The sequence below is a fragment of the Nothoprocta perdicaria genome, unplaced genomic scaffold (genome assembly GCF_003342845.1).
Source record: "Nothoprocta perdicaria isolate Ctin4 unplaced genomic scaffold, notPer1 scaffold_557, whole genome shotgun sequence".
Lineage (NCBI taxonomy): Eukaryota > Metazoa > Chordata > Aves > Tinamiformes > Tinamidae > Nothoprocta > Nothoprocta perdicaria.
Window position 1 is genome coordinate 1 of NW_020455818.1, and position 19,528 is coordinate 19,528.

General features: G+C 46.7%; 2 protein-coding genes across 2 annotated transcripts; both read right to left on the reverse strand.

Annotated features, from left to right (window-relative positions):
- Positions 1 to 682: 682 nt before the first annotated feature.
- Positions 683 to 4,667, reverse strand: LOC112955325 (keratin, type II cytoskeletal 1-like; the record flags this gene model as incomplete). Its single annotated transcript, XM_026048600.1, has 8 exons — positions 4,645 to 4,667; positions 3,953 to 4,454; positions 2,605 to 2,822; positions 2,327 to 2,387; positions 1,946 to 2,041; positions 1,413 to 1,577; positions 1,189 to 1,314; positions 683 to 903 (listed from the first exon to the last, which is right to left on the reverse strand). Coding segments are annotated over exons 1-8 (1,412 nt in total), but the record flags the coding sequence as incomplete, so codon positions are not given.
- Positions 4,668 to 14,307: 9,640 nt separating this feature from the next.
- Positions 14,308 to 17,688, reverse strand: LOC112955322 (keratin, type II cytoskeletal 6A-like). The gene is made up of 9 exons (XM_026048597.1): positions 17,179 to 17,688; positions 16,476 to 16,690; positions 16,243 to 16,303; positions 15,950 to 16,045; positions 15,664 to 15,828; positions 15,405 to 15,530; positions 14,980 to 15,200; positions 14,676 to 14,710; positions 14,308 to 14,579 (listed from the first exon to the last, which is right to left on the reverse strand). Exons 1-9 carry the CDS (start codon positions 17,686 to 17,688, stop codon positions 14,308 to 14,310), a joined length of 1,701 nt encoding a protein of 566 aa, XP_025904382.1.
- Positions 17,689 to 19,528: the final 1,840 nt, after the last annotated feature.

Below are 19,528 nucleotides of genomic sequence, written 5' to 3' on the forward strand. Positions count from 1 at the left end.
CCTCCACCACCCGAGATGGAGCCTCTTCTTCCAGAGCTGGAGCTACCACCAGAGCCGTATGCACCCCTCTCAGGAGAACCTGTAGTTCTAGTATTTCCAGGGTTGTTTATCCCCCTAGAGCCATATTGTCCGGAAACATTTCCAGTAGCTTCAGGATGACATCCTCCTCTAGTTCTTCCTCTTATGCCACCGGTAGAGCTTGCAGTGTTGTCTATGACACCTGCAAGGAAATCATCATATTTACCTTTTTACAGTAATAGCAGCAGCAGTAATCACAGTCCATACACAAGTGTTCACACACATGCCCCCAAGACATTCACAGATGCCCCATGTTTCCAGGAAGCTAAATTAATATCCCCATGGTTTTAATCATTCCAGACAAACAAAGGGTCACAGGACTCTTAAGAAAGCCATCCATCACCTTGAGATACTTACACACTGTTGCTGGTGACCCTTCCTGTATCCTGTGAAAGAAAGGTAACATTTAGTTAGTGTGCCCAGTAAATCTGAAAAACAGTTGATAACCCAACAACCCAACGAATCAATAACCCAACGAATCAATAACCCAACGAAAGTGCTCATCCCTTCCAGAGAGCTGTTCATTTATTGATCTCGGTGATGGGTTATAGGACAGATTGCTCTGAGCAGGCGGTTGGATCCAGGTTGAATGGTTTGTACCCACCTCGTCTCCTCCCCCTCCAGGAGTGACCTGTACATGGCAATTTCAATATCCAGGGCCAGCTTCAGATTAAGGAGTTCCTGGTGGTCTTGCAGACGGCGAGCCAGCTCCTCTCGGGCCCGCTGCAAAGCCTGCTCCAACTCCTGAAGCTTTTCCTGGCCATCCTTGATGGCAGAGCCACCACGCCGGTCAGCGTCCCTAAGTGCTTCTTGGAGGCTGGCATTCTGTACAGGATATAAGCAGAATGGTTTTCCTTTTAACAGAACTTGGATTTTCAAAACTTCTTATGAGACCTTGGAAAGACCCACCTCAGTGATAGCTCTCTCAAAAAAAAAAAAAGAAATCCAGCTAAATTAACCCAAATTAAATTGCAGCATAGATACCCAAATAAAAACCTGCTTCAGTTCAAAAGGAACACATCGTGTCCAGATTTGGCTCCAAAGGGCCGGTCACATTATTCTGCATTGGCTCCCCATGCAGACATCCTGCCCTGAAAGCATCAGCTTTACCTTTTTCTGCATGATTTCAATTTCGCGCTGCAGTTGTTGGATCTGCCTGGTCATCTCTTGGATTTCCTGGTAACTGTTCCGCTGTTGGTCCCGGTAATTTTCCCACATGTTCTGGAGCTCCTGGTACTGCAGAGGGAAAAGAGCAGTTTTTGTCCACTCGGTTTCTTGTCCACTGATCTCCAAGCTGGGCAGATTATTTCCCCGTCTTATTGCTGTCTACTCACCCTGCCCTGGTACATGGCATGCAGCTCAGCTTTGCTCTTGTGAGCAATTCCCTCGTACTCCCTTCTGATTTCCTCAATGACGCCATCCATGTTGACTTCTTGGTGGCTGTCCATGGGCAGACTGACGTTGGTGTCACCAACTACTGCTTGCAGCTGAGACAGCTCCTGCAAGGAAATCAAGCTTTTGGATGTTGACAGTTCAGGGAACAGTTGGGATCATGTTATGAGGAATGAAATGGGACCCTCTGTTCAGACAACCACTAGAAATTCCCATCCTGCTTCACCCGGAGCCTGGCATCCTCCAAGTCCTACAGGTCAACCACCAGTTTTGGTTCCAGGTGTATCTTCCAACCTCCAGGCCACACCAACCCCCTTTTTCTACTAAAGGTGGCAAAAAGGCACTTCCCTGGAGGGCTTAGGATGACCCCCTCTATAAACTAAGCCTTGTTCCAGGGAGATTTTCTAGGAACCTTCAGAAGATAAGTGCCCTGAATCACCCAAAGGAAAGCTTCCAGTCCAAGAAGCATACTCACCGCTTCATACAAGCATCTGAGGAACTCAAGCTCCTGCTTCAGTATTTCCACCCGTACATCAAACTCCATTTTTCCCATGTAGGCACTGTCCAGTTCCTGTAAAGAGAACCACAGGCATATTTGCACTTCTTTGATGTCAGGCTCTCCACTGAAGCGCAGTTCTTGCTAAACTTGGTGCATTACTTTAAATCTTTCATTCCCAGAGGCAAACAATGGCCCAATAACCTCACTTTTAATTTTAAAAGCAGCAGAAATAGAAGTTTCTAACTCCTAGAACCAAGAAGAGTGATTTGGAAATAAATCAGAAGAGTTGTGGCAACAGAGGTGCTCTATCTCCAAGCTAGATCTCGTGCTTTAGCTCGGTGCCTTGGATTACTTCACCTTCTTGAGCTCCACAAACTCCTCCTCTTTACCCGTGCGCTTGTTGATTTCGTCCTCGAATCTGTTGCAACAGAGAAAAGAAATAGGTAGCTCATCATAATTCTTCAGTCAAGGGGATCAGAAAACAGTAAAAATGATCATGATAAAAACAACAGCATTAATGGTAAACTCGTATTTTCATATTTTCTTATTTTCTAGCCTGGCTCTTTCAAAGGAGTCAAGTCCTTGGCTGCTCCCACCAAGGTCACACATCCTTTGAGGAGTGTAGAAGCATTCACCTCTTTTTATAGTCTTCAACAAGCTGCAGCATTTTGTATGCTTCTGGATCCAGCTGCTCCTTTTGGCTCTGGAGCGTTTCCAGCTGCCTCTGCAGGTTGCTGATGTAGGCTTGGAAGAAAGACGCGATATTTCTGCTTTCCTCCGGCCGGGCACTTTGCTGCTGCAGAAGCTCCCATTTGGTGAGTAGAGCCTGGTTCTGCTGCTCCAGGCATCGGACCTGCAAGCGAAGCAGAAGAGCATCTCTGTCACTGGAAAGCTCTGGGGGAAGCAGCGGTTTTTGCTGTTAATGACGTCAAATCAGCACTAGTTAATATTTCCACCACAGTAACATCTAAAGGTAGGCTGGGACCGACTGTCAGAACTGTGACACCAACACATGAGACAGCTTAGGTGAACGTGAGGACTGTAGAGATGTTCAGATGTGTCTCATCTCAGAGGAGGAGGTTCACAAGACCTACAATCCTCCAATTTGGCCTCTTAAGCAAACCAGGAGGATAGCATCTCCTCGGAGAGGATAGTAAACAGGCTGCTAACCTGGCAGCCGACATCCAAAATATTTCCCAAATAAAAGGATGTCAAGAGCCCTCATATTTTTCCAGGATTAAGCATACTTATGACTCCTGGGTGTATCTTTCCCTACAAGGTAATATTAGGAGCTCTTAAGTCATAATGGAAAACAAATACCAGCTTACACCCTATGCAGCCACACGTCACCACTCCAACAGAGGCACGTGCAAGGTCTGTGTGGGTGGAAGTGTTTTGATGGATGTTTTGTTCCTGTGTTTGTGATTAGGAAGCACCGAGAAGACAGGAGAAGACACTACTGGGCACAGAGATGGAAGAGTTGTAGTGTAAAGCAATGGAAGAGGTAAAGGAGAAAGATTTGAGGGCCATTGACTGGCAGGAAGAGGTTAGGAACTCCAAGAAAAGAGATCACACATCATTTTGTGGTCTGAAGAAATGCAACGTTTTGCTTTCTTTGGAAAAGCAAAGTGATGTCTGTTATCCATTTCTCTTCCTAGCACAAATATTTTTCACGCCCTGGAATATTGTTAGCCGTGCGGATTCGTTTTTCCTCAAAAGGGGAATGGGTTAATATGTCAGTGACACTCCATAGTCCATTATGATGCTGCCACAAAAAAGACTTATATTTAGCCCTGGGATAAGTATCTTCCAGTGATTCATGCAGCAGAGTTTACAACAAGCTATTAAGAACTTGCTAGTGACTTAGTGGAATCTGGCCGTTGCGGTAAGTTTAGAGGAGAGGAGGCCAAAGGATCAGTTGTGTTAAGAGCAGGTGCCCCTGCTCTTCCCCTCTCCCAGATAAAAAGCAAAAAGGGGACTTACCTTATCAATGAACGATGCAAATTTGTTGTTGAGCGTCTTAATCTGCTCTTTCTCTTCTGATCGCACTCTCTGGAGGTCGGGGTCGGTTTGTATGTGCACTGGCCTCCACAGGCTGGTGTTGACACGCACCTCTTCCATGTCTCCACTGACACCTACCTGCCCAAAGCTCCTTCTGGCCCCTTGCTCATCAAAGACACTTCGGTGGGGGCCACCTCCAAATGCCTCCCTGCCCAAGCCTCCTCCACACACGCTACCAAGCCCTGCTTGGAAAGCTCCTACAGGATACCCTCTTCTGCCAAAGCCCATACCAAGGTGTCTCATACCACCAAATCCCAGGCACCTTCCATATCCTCCTTCGTCTCCACTGTAGCCTCCACAGACATAGACGTTCCTAAACCCACCAAGGTTATGCAGACTCCTGCTGCCATAACCGTACCCATAATCACCATATCTTTCTTCTCCTCTGTTGTTCCAGCGGTTTATGGCAGATGAGCTTCGCCCACTGCCAAGTGCGCCACCGTGAGCAGAAAAAGAACTGAAATCCCCATCCCAAAATCTGGAGAACCTCTGGCTCATAGTGTCACCTGCAGAGCGTTAAGAGAGTAGGTGGTGGAGGCTGTAAAAAGGAGGAGAAATGAGAGTGAAGGAGCCTCAACTCCTCTGCCGGGTGAGATGGACGTTCTCCTTTATACCTCATGGAGGAGTTGGTCTCCATTCCGTGGTAATCAGCAGGTTTGTTAATTTTATTATTGGGTTTGGTTCATCAGGCAGCAATTAATGGCTTCTTGAACAGGCAACAGAGTAAACATCCCACACCAATAGAGGAATTGTGAAATTCTCCAAATCCTACTTGACTCACAAGCTTTGCTCGGATGAGATTTCCTTATCTAGTTAGCCTGCCCTCCATCATTAATTACAGTTTGCAGAGTTTTCAGTGCAGATTACCGGGGTTTGTACTCTCCCATTTTTCTCCCGCCTCTCTTGACATTTCATTTTTGGAGGTGTCTTGGTGTCAAGGCAAGGCCTTGGTGTAGCCCTTATAGAGTCCTCATTGATTACGGGGTCAGAGAGGGCAGCTCAGCTTCTATCATGATGTCACCTAAGTTCAAGTCTATGATACCATACACCAAGTATAGAGCTGATCCTCAAACTTTTCAACCGAGATTCTCCCCATGTGCATCCACCCAACCCATCCTTCCACACCTTCCTGTCCCTGATTCCACTCAAGTGTACTTTGGTGTGGAAAATGTCCATGGTCATGTTAAAGATCATCGTGGAGACAAGTCATGCTCCACAAATGCCACCGGGAAAGGCTTCAGCTTTGACCAGTAACTCAAGAAGACCCTGGCAATGTGATGCCCTGTTACCAAAAGCACCCCTGGGAGCTGTTTTCAAGTGGCAAAGACCATCCCTATGTCCTTTGCACAACATGAGGATGAGCTGGGCTTCAGCTGGAGGGGATGCATTTCATTCCAATGGTACTGCACAAAACCACACTGTAAACGGTTCAGCGTCATAGCAGTTGTGTGGTCAGGGCTTGGCAATCCTTGGTCCGGTCCCATTGGGAAAGTGCCTTGTAAATTCCTGAAATTAAAGGTTTGCAGGGAGAGGTAGCAGCCGTTATTACCTGATTTGCCTACAAGTTTCCCGCTTGTTTTCCCCTCTTCCCCCAAATTATTATACAAAACACTGACTTGGACTGAGAATCACAGCAGAAAGAAGGCTTGTGGTTAACAAAAACTTCTGTAATTATGGTATTTCTAAAAGTGAACAGAGGAGCATCTGGAGATGGGGCAATTGTAACCCGTTTGGGGCAAGATTTATCAAAATATTAGAATTGCATCACAAGGGTGAGCTATTCCATTTGTCCTGTATTGTTGCTCTTATTTAGATAAAGAAGTTGTATCTGCTCCATTCAAAAACCTTCATGGGACAAACTGTGTCTGGGAACTGCAGAGACTAAAACTTGTGTGACCTAGGAGCAATTAGACAAACCAGGAGGGCAATATATGTTCTCCTGTCAGGAGATGAGGAGATCCTGTGGTCATGTCCTATGCTTTTTCTTCTGTGATCTGAGCTAAAAATATCCCCTTTGCCTTAAATAATGATTCTTGGCAGAAATGCGAACACTCAGCGTTATTCACCTGTTAGTTGAGTTTGTGGCCTGCTCTTTGGGATGGATTTCACCTTCATCCCTGCTCCTTTCAGTCTGAGAGCGTCTCTTTCCAATGAATTCCACATCAGGAAGATAGCCTAGATCTTGCAAGGAAGTGTTATGACCTAGGGGAGGGAACACCCACAGGCCAAACAAGCCAGCCCAATTGGGAACGATGGTGAGATAGATGTCTGCACAAAACCATTGCCCCCGAACCATACACGAGCTGGCTGCACGAAGCAACCCAGGCAGTATCTGGACATCTAGAATAACTGCACAGACCTCTGGGGCAGCGGTGTCCTCACTGAGAAGGTCTCCTGCAAACCCCATGAGAAGAGAGCCCACCACGTGCCACGTTATCCAAGAGCGTGGCATGTGGGTTGCTGTTGTTGTGGTTGTCACCGGCACAGTTCAGTCTTGGCACAACGGGCCAAGCCACGCCTGAACTCGTTGAGCTGGCTCCAGAAACAGTACCGCATCCCAGTTCGGAGAGATGCTCCCACAACCTCCAGTGAAGGGGGAGCTTCTGGCCATACCTTCCTGTTTCCTGCGAAGAGCTCAAGATGTGCACATGTCGCTTCTGTTCTGATCCCTTCAGAGAGCTAGTACAACGTTTCCCAACTCGAATATGGCCAAAACAACCACAGCTTCAATGGTTCAATTCCTTAGCAAGGATGGCTAATCACAGAGTCTACTCAGGAGTGGAATTCTTGAGGGACTATTCAGATAGCCATGTGATTGGGTCTCTTTTTTTGAGAGGATTTCTATAAGACAACTTCAAATTGTATCCCAGAAGTTATTCATTTCCAATAGTTTGTCTGGGCTTCTCCAGTTGAGAGTACCCAACATCTGTGGTCTAGTCCTCCCACATGGAGGTCCCAGACACAGGTGACAGCAGTGTTCCTTTCTGAACTTTCTGCATTGTCCATGGAATTTTGCCGGTCTCCAGCCCACATCTGTCTCGTTCCAACTCAAGTAGACTTTAAACCAAGTCTTCTGCATCTAAGCCATGGGGCCAACTGCTCAGGGAGAAATACGTGCTCAAGAAAATACCTCTAAGTTTTGCAGGGCCATTTAAATCAGCTTAAAATAGAAAGCTTAAATGACTAACATTCTGCAAAGATCTAGCTGGTTCTTGTAGCCATGAGATGCAAATCCCTGCTCTTTTCGAGCTGCATCAGCTGAGCTGGTGATGGATAGGTAAGCACAGAAAGGAAATTGGCAGCTACTGCACATTGGTGCAGTGGTCACAAATACAGTAGCAGGTTAATAAATATGATACTTGGATTTAATAACTACCCAGATAAGAGATATCAACATACATACATAGGATTGGAATGGGATATCTGGATGGCAAGTTGCCTAAATATCTGCATAATTAGGGCCATAAGTTAACTTGAAAAAAAGGTGACTGTGATCACACGGGCAGAGTTAGGAAAACTCTGTGATGAAGGGCGTCACAGATCTATCGGTAACCACCAGCAGAAAAGTGAATGGAACCAACCGCTCAGTCCATAACCAGAGTGACATCAAACCAAGCTAAGGAGACACCGAGGAGAAGACTAAGAAGGGAGAGTTGCCTCTTGAGCAGCGTCTTTCTCCTTGATAAGTGATGGCTTCAGGGGAGACTTTGGTGTTTCAGAAAGCCAAGTTAGGCAGGATGAACTTCATCTGGTGGGACCTTGGGCCAGTCACTTCCTACCTTTGTCTCACCTTGGAGACACTTGTCTTCGATTGGATGCCTCTGTATTAACCCTGGATTTTAGTCTCGCGTCTTGACCAGCAGGTATTTGTCCAATACAAAACAAATACTATTTTACCTTGTAGTCCTGTTAAGAATCAATTAATGGCTATATTAATAAATGGATGATTATTTTAGGGTCACAGGAAGGCAAGCCGGTCAGCGAGTTGCTTGTAACCACCTATAATATCAAATGATCTGTTCAGAAATTTCTCATCGTGCCTATGGTATCTCTTAATCTCTCACTTCTGCACAAATGTGAAAGTATCAATTTAATATACTGTGTGAAAATAATTAAGTAATTTGCTGTTGCTGTTGTTAGCAATAACAGCGAGTTGAAGAAGTAGAAGCTTGTCTTTTTTCTTTTTTTACTTTATTGGCTAACCTAATATGTTCTCTTATCTCCCAAGATCTGTTGAATACTGAACAAGTCTTGATTCTTCCACAAGCAGCAAGCGAAGACAACCAAAGTAAGGACTTTTTTTTGCTGCGTTGAGTAACAGAGGAGGCATGAAAGCTGCAACCCAATTGTAGTAGGACCACAGGTTGGGAAAGCAGTTCAGGAGCGTCAACACGGCACACAGTAGTTTGGCTTTGTGCCCCAGGAGACCTGGCACTCGCTGGGGCTGCCTCCATGCGGAGGCTGTTCGGAGCCGTCCTGCAGCTTGTGCCCTCGAGCTGGGGCGTGCGGTGCTGGAGCAAAGCACAGATGGAATCTCCAAAGGGTTTCAGGAGGAGAAATGATACAGGCAGGGCAAAAAATAAAGGGAGGAGAGAGAGAGAGAGAAGGAAAAAAGAGGGCAAAGAGGAAACTGGGTTGAACTTTAGGGTAAATGCACGGTGTGTCATGAGCAAACACTGCTGTTTTCAACCTGCGGCTGCTGCCCAGCAGGAATACAAGCAACGTGCGTGGCTTCGAACATGGAAGCAATGAGCCAAGCAGGGTTGGTTTCATGCCACCTGAGCTATCACCTAGCCATGACAGAGTAGCTGTCCTCTCCTGAGAGAGACTTCTTCATCCAAGCCACCACCTGCATGGATTCCTTTATCAGCCAAAGGCATTAAACACTAGATCTTCGCCATTTTTGCTATTTTTTTGCTAAAATTAAGGAAATCCCAGAAATGTCCATCATGGGCAAGTTTACTCAGGGCATCTGTCCTTCTTAGCTAGACTGGGAATCAATAGCACACTCGATCAGAGAGTTGTGCTTCCTTTTCATCTTCTTCCAGATAGAAAACATGCGAAAAGCAGTGGAGTAGGCATCAAAGAGACTGGTGATGATTGAGAACAGTTTTAATAACAACCCTCCCACCCCAATAGGAAGTTCAAATCACAGCTGTGAATAATTCTGGCAGACATTTAGGATCCAGTAAACAACTTGATTAGCAGCCTATCAAAGAAGTGGGTCCCAGCGCTGCCTTCTCCTTGCAGAGCATCATTAGTTCTAGGATGTTCACCACACCCGCACCATCATGCTTATATATCACTTGGGCTGGCTTCCAAGATGGATTAGAGATGATAATTAATCTAATCAAGGTCGGACTGATCAATTGAATAAATCACTCTTTGGGAGTTATTGGCACCTCAATTACTGAAATTATTGCAGATGCAGAGATAGTCCCATCTGCAGAACAACAAAACATGTTGAGAGTTGGGAAAGCAACACAAAAAGAATTGGAGTTTTGGGCCTCGTACCCAGCAAGGGAAAGATCCGTAGAAAGGCCACGTAGCCTAGGCTTCTTCTCATGTAACGTCCACCATTAAATGGAGGCATTTAGGTAATCTGGTCATTTAGGCTCGTGGTGAGAAGGGGCCACCGTCAAAGCTTTCATTTAACAAGGAAGTTCTCTTGGGCCCCCACACAAACTCTAGCTTGAGGGGAAAGAGTGAAGTCCACTGAGCGCTCAGCTCTTTTGGACTCCAGGTCTACCCCGTGGCACCGCTCTTGTTCACAAAGGCATCACGTGGATCTTGTTCCCATCACCCATTGTCACATGGCCCGAGAGGGCCGGAACTGAGGTGTGAGGATATCAGGAATTATCTTCGCCCTTCAGTCATTTCCACCCTGGCCGACGGCTGCCCTTTGCTCCCGGTGCAGAATCCCAGTGTGCAGAACTGGGACGTGTGTGGAGCCCAGCACAGCTGCCAAGCCCACAGCTGCCCTGGCTTTATTCTGCTGCGTCTCACAGGGATAAACCCTTGTGCAGTAAAGAATATTAGAGCAGTATGTCCTGCATGCCCATGTTGAGCCCTCTAGTGTTCACCACGTTCAGAGCCGTGGAGAGCTGTGCTGCTCCCGGCAAAATAACCACCAAGCCAAACAAGCAGACCTGTCACCAACCGGGCTACGTGCAAACGCAGCGCATCCCTTGTCCTTTCCTCTGTCGTTGTTCTCTTAGTTGTGGGCAGTGGCCACACTGGGAATAAAACCAGCCCTTCCTTTAGGTTGTGTTTTTTTGTAGACAACCTGAATCTCTCTTCTCAGCCGGACCCGTAATTTATGGGACAGCCGATTTGTCATCCACCTGGAGGACAAGAACGAGTCCAGGTGTACATGGGAGCAGGGCAGCCTCCCTTACAGTTTGCAAGCCCTCTAGTGGTATTTTGTGGCCATTTCTACCCCGTCTTCATCCTGCGTGCCAAGAAGTCAGCCTTGGTCCTAGGCTACAGGAGGTGCAGGCTTTCTTCCATCCCTACTTTTAGCTCAAAGGGGATGCTCTCGTGTCATGCCAGGAATTGCAGCATGGTCTGCTTACCACCAGCATTAGAAGCAGTCACAAAATGTGGGGTGTGGGATCGTGAGCACAAAGCTAAGGGAATATCAGGCAGTTCTTGGGCATCTCAGGGATCTTGGGAATATCGAGGCAGTTCTTTGATGCGCCTAAATCAAAGCCGTGATGGATGTGATGAGGGAGGGTTGTTCTCAGGCACCAGTGATGTGGTCTCCAGAAGGTGAATTTCTGCAAATCCTATCCCAGTTTCTCTGGCAGTTACAAAGCTTTCAATAGATGTGTTGAGGTGTTTCCTCACAGAAGCATTTAGGTTCTTGATTGGTGTGTTTTAAAATTCTTTCAAATCAGCTTCAAGCACGGAGACTTAAAGGACTGACCTTGATATGCTGAGTTCAGTCTCACGTGAGAAGGTACAGAGGTCAGGAGGGCTTCTAGCTCTTATTTAAGATAATTTTGAACTTGAATAGACAAGTCGAGTTAAAAGCGAGTGAGCTCGGTGCATTGCCAATGCCATTAGATGTGGAGATAAGGATGCTGATTTCAGCATTTTAAAGCTTTGGGTTACACAGCCTCCTTCATGGCTGTTTCCACGCCTCCCACTATCAGAGATAACAACGCTTCCTATTCCGCCTTGCAAGTTACTTCTGGAAATGTTGCGGTTTCTACCCATCTTCCAGAAATTCCGAGGTTTCTACCCATCTGCAAAGAAGGGGAAGGACCTTAAAAGTCAACACCAGGCCAGGAATTCCATCCAGGTTTCAAACCTACTGTAGATTTGGAAGCAATAAAGTGAACATACAAGATGCTTACAGCTGTTTATGGGATACAGGAGCCTATTGCAGAAAAGAAGACATCATGAAAGGCGAATAACTGAGAAGATGCTAATCCAGCACTGTGAGCTCTCTGCAGCTCAGAACCATTGCCCTCAACATCTCCAGTGCTGCTCTGCGGGTATGTGCCACGTAAATGCAGGACCAAGGAGGCAGAGGTGATAACAAAGCAGCGCCACTCATAAAGGCAAATATTTCCTACCTACCAGCTGCTCATCATCCTGCCCAATAAGACTATAAAAGGGGGTGAGTCTTCTCTGTATTTGTGCAGTACCCAACCCAAGGTAAGCAACTTGGCTACTACTGGGGCCCTCCCATAATAAACATGATTAGCAACAATTAAAAATTGGTTACAGCTCTAATTACAGCCAATATAATGTCACCTGGATTCTTTCCCCAATAAGCTCATAGAAGGGGAAGAGTATTCTGTTTCTTTCTATGCCCCACTAGAAGGAACCCTTCACCTTCCACAAAGAGGGTTAGACAACAGATGCCTGTTCTCTTCTTCTTCCAGTCTTATTCATGTATGTAGACCCCAGGTGTTCTTGCTCTAAATGACATGGAGATGAACAGGTCATCAGTCCCACATTGCATCCCGTGGTCTTACAACCTCTCTATGAGGACTGAATGATGAGACCAAGTGGAAGGCTCTGTGTGAGAAACTTGCCATCTCTTTTGCAAGCCAAAAAATGACCTGAAAAACGCAACTAGGAACAGGTCTACCAAAAAGTTGATAATTGAGCAGGTGTGGCTTGATGAGACTGAGGCTGCTCCTCATTTGCTTTCAAACAAAACAGACCCCTTTGCTACAGATATGAATCTACAAATATGAACCTACTTTTTCACTAGAGCTGGCAGCTATCGACATGCTGCATGGGGCAAACGAAGGGGAGCTTCACAGCACTATTCAAACCTTTTTTCAGGTCTGAAGCACCTGAGCAATTAGTGTTACTCCACTTTTCATGAGCACAGCAGATGGAAAGATAAACCTCCATGTTCCAGCCTGGCCCCTTTCCAGGGAGAACTGAGGGAACTTAGAAAAGTGTGTGGTTTCCTGTAGGACAGAGCCTACAGCTGCAGATCAAGGTGTGATGCAAACATCAGATGAAGAAGCCAGATGTATCAACTAAGATCAACTTTTTTTTATCATGCATGTAGTTTTTTATCAACTAAAAGGATTATTTGAAGATTTAAAATAAACAGCATGGGATTAATGCTAATGCAAATAAAAATTACTCTTTCCTCCTCATTCTTTTTGCCCATTGGAGTGGCAAGGACTCTGGAATGAAGATCTGCTCCATTTTCATGATTTTTCACATAAACGCTGAGCCCGCCCCAAGACGCTACAGGTACAGTAGTACAGTCAGGACTGATTCACCTAGAGGTCCAAATCTTGCTCCTCCCAACCCTTAAAAAGAATCTAACCAAGCCTTAATCAAATTAATTTGGTTATGATGGGATATCATTTATGGAAGGCTAATCCAGCTGGGTAAGCTGGAGTCATAATGGTAGGTTTGGGGCTGTGGTTCTTGCTTGCACACCGCTTTGGCCATGAGCAATTCCTGCCCGTGCACCATGCCCAGGCCTTCCCTCTGCTCACGTACGTGATGCCAGGGCCCGTGTAGGAGCCCTGCTTGTCAGACAGAGGGTGCCACTTGTCCTTGTGATGGTTGAAGCTCCTTGATGGGGCACAAGTGGACACTAAAAGGCAGGTCAACACCCTTATAAAAGAGTGAATCCCATATACACGTTGTAGACCTCCGTGTGAGCACCCCAGTCAAGGGTCAACACCCTTATCAAGGAGTGAACCCCATATACACGTTGTAGACCTCCATGTGAGCACCCCAGTCAAGGTTCCAACTTCTCAATCTCACAACCACATATGGAAAAAAATAAGCGTTCACTTCAAATAATTCTACCTTTGGGAAATAACCCAAGGAAAGTGGTGGGGATTGTGTTTTCCCAACACACCACAGTGGTTTCCGCTGGGGCAGAAAATTGTGGTTTGGTGATTCCCACTCCGGAACAGGAGCATTGCCTTGCTATTCCTTATGCAAAAAAAAAAAAAAAAAAAAAAAGCACCCTCCAAATGCATTTTCCACTTAGGCTCTTCCCCCAAGGAACATTACACAATAGTGGCACAAAGACATCATTTGACTTGTCTGCAGTTTATTGGTAATGAAAGAAACAAGAGGAAATGGGGAACTGGTAAAAAGCAATAGTGCAATAAGGCTCACTTAACAAAATACCTTGAAGCAAGCATTGTGTCCTGCTAATTCTCCATATGGCCATACAGACATCAGGTGCAAAGGAGAAGAGGGAAGGAAATCTCTATAAGACTAAAGCTGCCGAAATACTCCTCCCTGGAGAAGATGTCCATCTCCACAGAGGTGTTCCTCACTCCTACATCTGACTATGAGACTTGATGTCTTTCCTTCTGCTTACTCAGGTTCCTGATACAGCCGAAACAAGCACGCAGGCAACTTGCAGGACATGCAAGAGTCGCAAGGGAACATGGGCGATCCCAAAAGGACCGTAGGAAGTGAAAGGAAAGAGCATTTTTTCTACCCACCCCTACTCAGACAGCATGGCAAGCCGAGGTGCGAGAGCCAGCACGCACAACGCGGATGAATTCCCCAGGGATCGGCATCCATAGGGGAGAGATTTCTTGACAGAGCTGCAAACGTTTCATCCCCGGAGAGTAGTGAAGGAGGAGCTGGGCTCTGCCAACAGGACGGTGTTCTACTGCCAAGGTCCATAAGGAGGGATGGAGGGAAGCTGTGAGCTCTACGGGAAGCAGTTCTTCGGTTTGCTGGGTGCTGGGGCTGGACTTGAGGGGCTGCACCGCTGGCCGGAGGTGGGGAATGCTTCTTTCCTTGGAGGAGCTGAGGAGGGCTCAGTATTTTACACCTGAGGACTTGACCGTCGTGGTTGTGACACATCTCCGCACGGAGGAGCATCCAGCCCCAGGCCCAAAACTGCCCCCAGCGGAGCTGCACATCCTTCCACTTCCCGAGGAGAAGCCGCCGCTGAGGATTCCACCTCCCGTGCCGCAGTTGCCTCCCATGATGCTTCCTCCTCCAACAACACACACTCCTCCTCCCACGCCGCTGCCGGCTCCGAAGGCTCCAGGTCGGGCTCCAGCAACAGTGGTCCTGCCTACCACAGCTGGAAGAGAATCAAGGCTCGGTGATCAGGCTGGTGGTCCCAGGGACACCTCCTAGAAAAGGCATTTGGCGAGCAAGGAGACTACGTGATACTTACAGACATTCACGTTGGACATGTTATCTGCACAAAGCCTAGGAGGGGAGAGGAACACAGATTATTTATGCGATACAATAGAAGGCATTTCAGCTAAGCACAACACTGCATTTCCCAATTACTGTCTTATCTTCTGCTTTTCTTAAAACCAACCAAAACCATTGGGACCTACTGCCTCTCACGGCCTTCTTCCTAGAAGAAATGAGCCCAATTCAAAGCCCAAATTTACTTAGGTTATGACACGTGATGAAATCTAAATCTATCCTAAAGGAGGTAAATCCATCCTGAGGAGGACAGCAGATCTCACCTGTTCTCCTCTCCCTCCAGCAGTTTCCTGTACATTGCAATCTCAACATCCAGGGCAATCTTGATGTTCAGCAGCTCTTGGTATTCCTTCAGCAAGCGAGCAAGGTCCTCCTTGTCCTTCTGCAGGGCACATTCCAGCTCTTCCAGTTTCCTCCTGGCATCCTTGAGGGCCATTTCACCGCGTTCCTCTGCCTCAGCAATAGCTGCCTGCAGCTGCTGGATCTGGGAAAGAAGGAAGGCAGGTTCTCAGTCCCCTTCCACATCCCATCATTGGAACAGTCTCCACAGCACAAATGGGATGGAGAAGAGGCAGGAACAAGCAAGGTCATCCTAAAACATGAACCATATTGGTCCCCTCAGATGACTCCTCTGGAACCCACCCAGATGCCAGCACTCAACATGGATGAAGTGCTCAAGGAGCCTCACCTGCTTCTTCACATTCTCCAATTCAGCCCGCAGTCTCTGGATGTTCCTGGTGAGCTCTTGGATCTCCACCTTGGTGTTACGGAGGTTGTCCCCCTGCCTTCCAGCAGTGCTCTGCAGCTCCTCATACTGACAACACAGACACAAAATAACCCTTGAGTGACAGGAGCTACAGAGAACGCCACTGTTTTCTTTGCTCCAAGGTAAGGAGTGAAGTGACCCATGGTGAGCATCAGAGCACCCTCAACTATGTGAGACTCACCCGGCTCTGGTACCAAGCCTCAGCCTCCGCCCTGCTGTTCTGAGCAATCTGCTCATACTGACGTCGGACCTCCTCAATGATGCTGTCCAGATCCAGATGACGGTTGTTGTCCATAGACACCACTACAGATAAGTCCCGGCTGATGGTCTGCATCTGAGCCAGTTCCTGAAATTGAGAGATGGATGAACTTGAATTTCTGAGGAGGTGCGGATGGAACAGCAATCACAGAGAGCCCAAGTGACTCCCAGGATTAAATACACCTAGTCAAACAGAAATGCCTTCTTACCTCCTCGTAGATGTTCCTCAGGAAGTTGATTTCATCAGTCAGAGCTCCCACCTTTGATTCCAACTCTACTTTGGTCATGTAGGCACAGTCCACATCCTAAGGGAAGATCACATGGACAAAGAACCTTCTCATCTACTACCTGAAGAGCTGATGACAACCGGTGCCTCCTGTTGGAAGCTGCTGTACCTCAAGCTGCCTTCTTCCAGTGTCTTCCCAGACACAAACAGACACACACAGAGAGACAGACAGACATATGGACACACACTCAGTTTCATGGTGCCTCTATGACTCACCTTCTTGAGCACCACAAACTCATTCTCGGCAGCCGTGCGTCTGTTGATCTCTTCTTCATACCTGTTGAAGGGAAAACAAGAAGATAAGTCTCTTGGACTAGCCCACTTAGTTGAACAACATGCCTCCTCTTCAGCTCTCAGGAGCAAAGGGAAGACAGCGGTGGAATCTCAGAGCTGGCTCAGCTCTCCTCACCTTGGTGGCTGCTTCTTGCACATTAGGTCCSTGCACTTACTTGTTTTTGTAATCCTCAACGTATTGGCGCATGCTCTGCAGCTCAGACTCCAGCTCTCCCCTCTGTCCCAGGAGAGAGTCCAGCCTCCTCCTCAGGTTCTGGATGTAATTCTCAAARATGACATCGAGGTTCTTCCTTGGCCCAGAAGGCCCTTGCTGCTGCAGGAGCTCCCACTTGGTGGAGAGGACCTTGTTCTGCTGCTCCAGGAAGCGAACCTGGAAGTCCACAGAGGGGAATGTAAGAGATTTGCCCCGGGATCCTGGGAGATGTGTCAGTCCTCAAATGTTYTGCTTTCTTGGACAGTTAAGGGAATTCGTTTCTCAAATTCAGCCTGCATTAGTTTGAAAAAAAGTGCTAAATTATGCTTGCAAACCTTTCCAAAGTATGAAATTAGATGTGTCTACCTATCACGGAATGTTCCGCTTATGAGCTACAAAGAGTATTGTCTTGTCTTGGCTCTGCAGAGAACACTAGAAATAAAAGTTAAGGAAACACTTGGAGCAGACAGCTTTAGAGCCAGTCTTTTGATTTTCCCATGGATGTAAAATTTTCACAATTACATAAAAGAAGTAGAAGAGAAAATCACTGCAAACCTTCCAGCCCTGCCGATATTGAGCTGAGAAGGGGAATATGTCCCTCTCCAGAGCACAGCAAAGTTCCTGAGAATCTCCATTCCCAAACAAATATAGTTCCATTCTCTCACCTTGTCAATGAAAGAAGCAAACTGGTTGTTAAGAGTCTTGATCTGTTCCTTCTCCTGACACTTCACTTGTTGGATCTGAGGATCAATATCAACATGGACTGGCCGCAGGAGGGTTGGGTCAACTTGCACAGGTTGAATGCCTGCAGGGAACCCAGGGCCACCTCTCACAGAGCCACCAAAGCCGCCTACTCCTCCACCAATGACACCTCCTCCAAAGCTGCCAATGCCTCCTCCATAGCCTCCACCGAAGCCACCGATTCTACATCCAAATCCACTGCCATAAGAGCCACCCATGGCAATCCTTCCACTTCCACCCATGTTATGGAGGCTCCTGCTGCTAAAGCCTCCACAACGTCCGCCGCCTCCAGTTCCCCTGGACGTGGAGAACGAGCTATAGCTGATCCTGCTTCTGCCCCCGCTTCCTCCAAAGCCACCACCGATGGCAGAGCAAGAGCTGTATCCCCTTTTGCTTCCGCCTCCAAAGCTTCTGCAGATGGACTGCCGAGACATGATTGCTTCTTCCAAGTGGAGTTGAGAAGAGAAGTCAACAGAGCTGTGCTGCAGAGAGGCAAATGCAGAGAGAAGTGTTCGGAGTCTTCTCTGACTCCACAGCTTCAGGCATTCCCTTTTATCTGTTTCAGGAGGTGGGCTGGGTCTACATGGGTGTGAGGAGGAAACCAATTTATTGTGTTCATCAGCTTTGTGCGGTTAACAGATTTTTGCCAAATGTAGACTCCACCCAGAATTACACTTTGCAACGCAGAAGAGTAATAAAGGAGCAAGAACAGTGAAACATGTCTCAGTGAGTAAGTGGACTCTCCTATCTCAATGGCATCTGGAAATATATCTTCTACACTGATGTAGTCATGCTCATCCCAACTCCCACCTTTCCATCCATTCTTAACAATTTGTCATTTATCTGGATTTGGATCTTTTGCACTGAAGCACAATGTCAGGCAAGCATTTTGGTCAAAATCTGAAGCTAGAATGAGACTTTCACAATTCCCCCAAACACACCCCATCTTTTTTTTTTTTATTACTTTTTTTTAATGTGGAAAACTGCTGATTGCTTTTCAGGAAGCAGTTTCCCAATGTAGAGCAAGAATGCCACACATTACCATTTAACAAGGGTCAGCATTTCTTTTTTAACCAGTGAGGAGGTGCTTAGCTGCTCTGCTTACCATCACTTGGGATGGGAGTGCCTTCTCCTCCTGGGACAAACCCCTGTTGAATGCTGAATCCCAGCGTCTGGGCTTAGCAGGCACTAAGGTGATGAACACTACGGGAGCACCGGGAATGAGGGAGCATGGATGGCCAAGCTCCTTGCTCACACCTTCCCAATGGATACGGGAAACATTGAACCTGCAGAAGAATGGAATGACTTTGGGCACTTGATGTGATGCTGGCTGCAAACAGACAAATCACAGAGAAATACAGGCAGGGATATCAATGACTTTCTTAAGACTTTTTAATTAAGCGGGTAAGTAAAAAAATGTAGCGGAAACTCTCATATCTGATCATTTCCATAACGGGGAAATAAAAGGGGGAAGAAGCTCTGAGGCTCCGTTAAGCAGCTGGTTGAGAACGCTGCTGTGTATCGTACGTGTTTCAGGTTTACGGCAAGAGCACCTTAGGCTACAGGCAAATTAGTCTGAGAGAGAGTAGAGGTGGGAGCTTCCAGGCTAAATTCACCATAGAAAAATGTGCAATTCTAGGACACTAGCTTTAGCTTCAGACTACTGAAAAGTGATATTCAATATCATGCACGTAGCAACAAAGCATGACTTTTGTGGGTAAAAAGATCTTGAGATATCTCATTGGTCATATTATACCATGTCAAACATACATGTTAGTGACAGTTATAAATTGCTGGAAAAATATTTTTTCCAAAACGGTAACTTCTAAAAGTCATCAATAGATTTCAAAGCCAATATATCTTACGGCCATCTAAGCAATTCAGACATCTAAAATAAGAGATGACTTTAAGCTTCCAAGGGCAAATATATTTGTAAATTAGGATTTCAGAAGGTCCTCTAAGACAAGTAAAAGTTATTAGAAAAACACAGGTTGCCTGTTCTCTTGGCCGCCCTCCACATTGCCAAACACAGGTGTTGCTCTTCTCCATAAACTCCCTCACGATATCCCAAAGGGCAGCCCAACAACCAATGGGAAGATGTGCTGTGTCAGCTAAATACCAAGATGCTGACCATGTTCTACACACTCAGATAAGACGCCCAGATTGAGTCAGTCTGACGTCTTCAGACAAGATTTGGAGATTATTCCCAACCTGGAGTCGCATCAGCCTCCTCCAGGTAAAACTCGATAGACAGCCTGGGCTCCAGCCACCCCT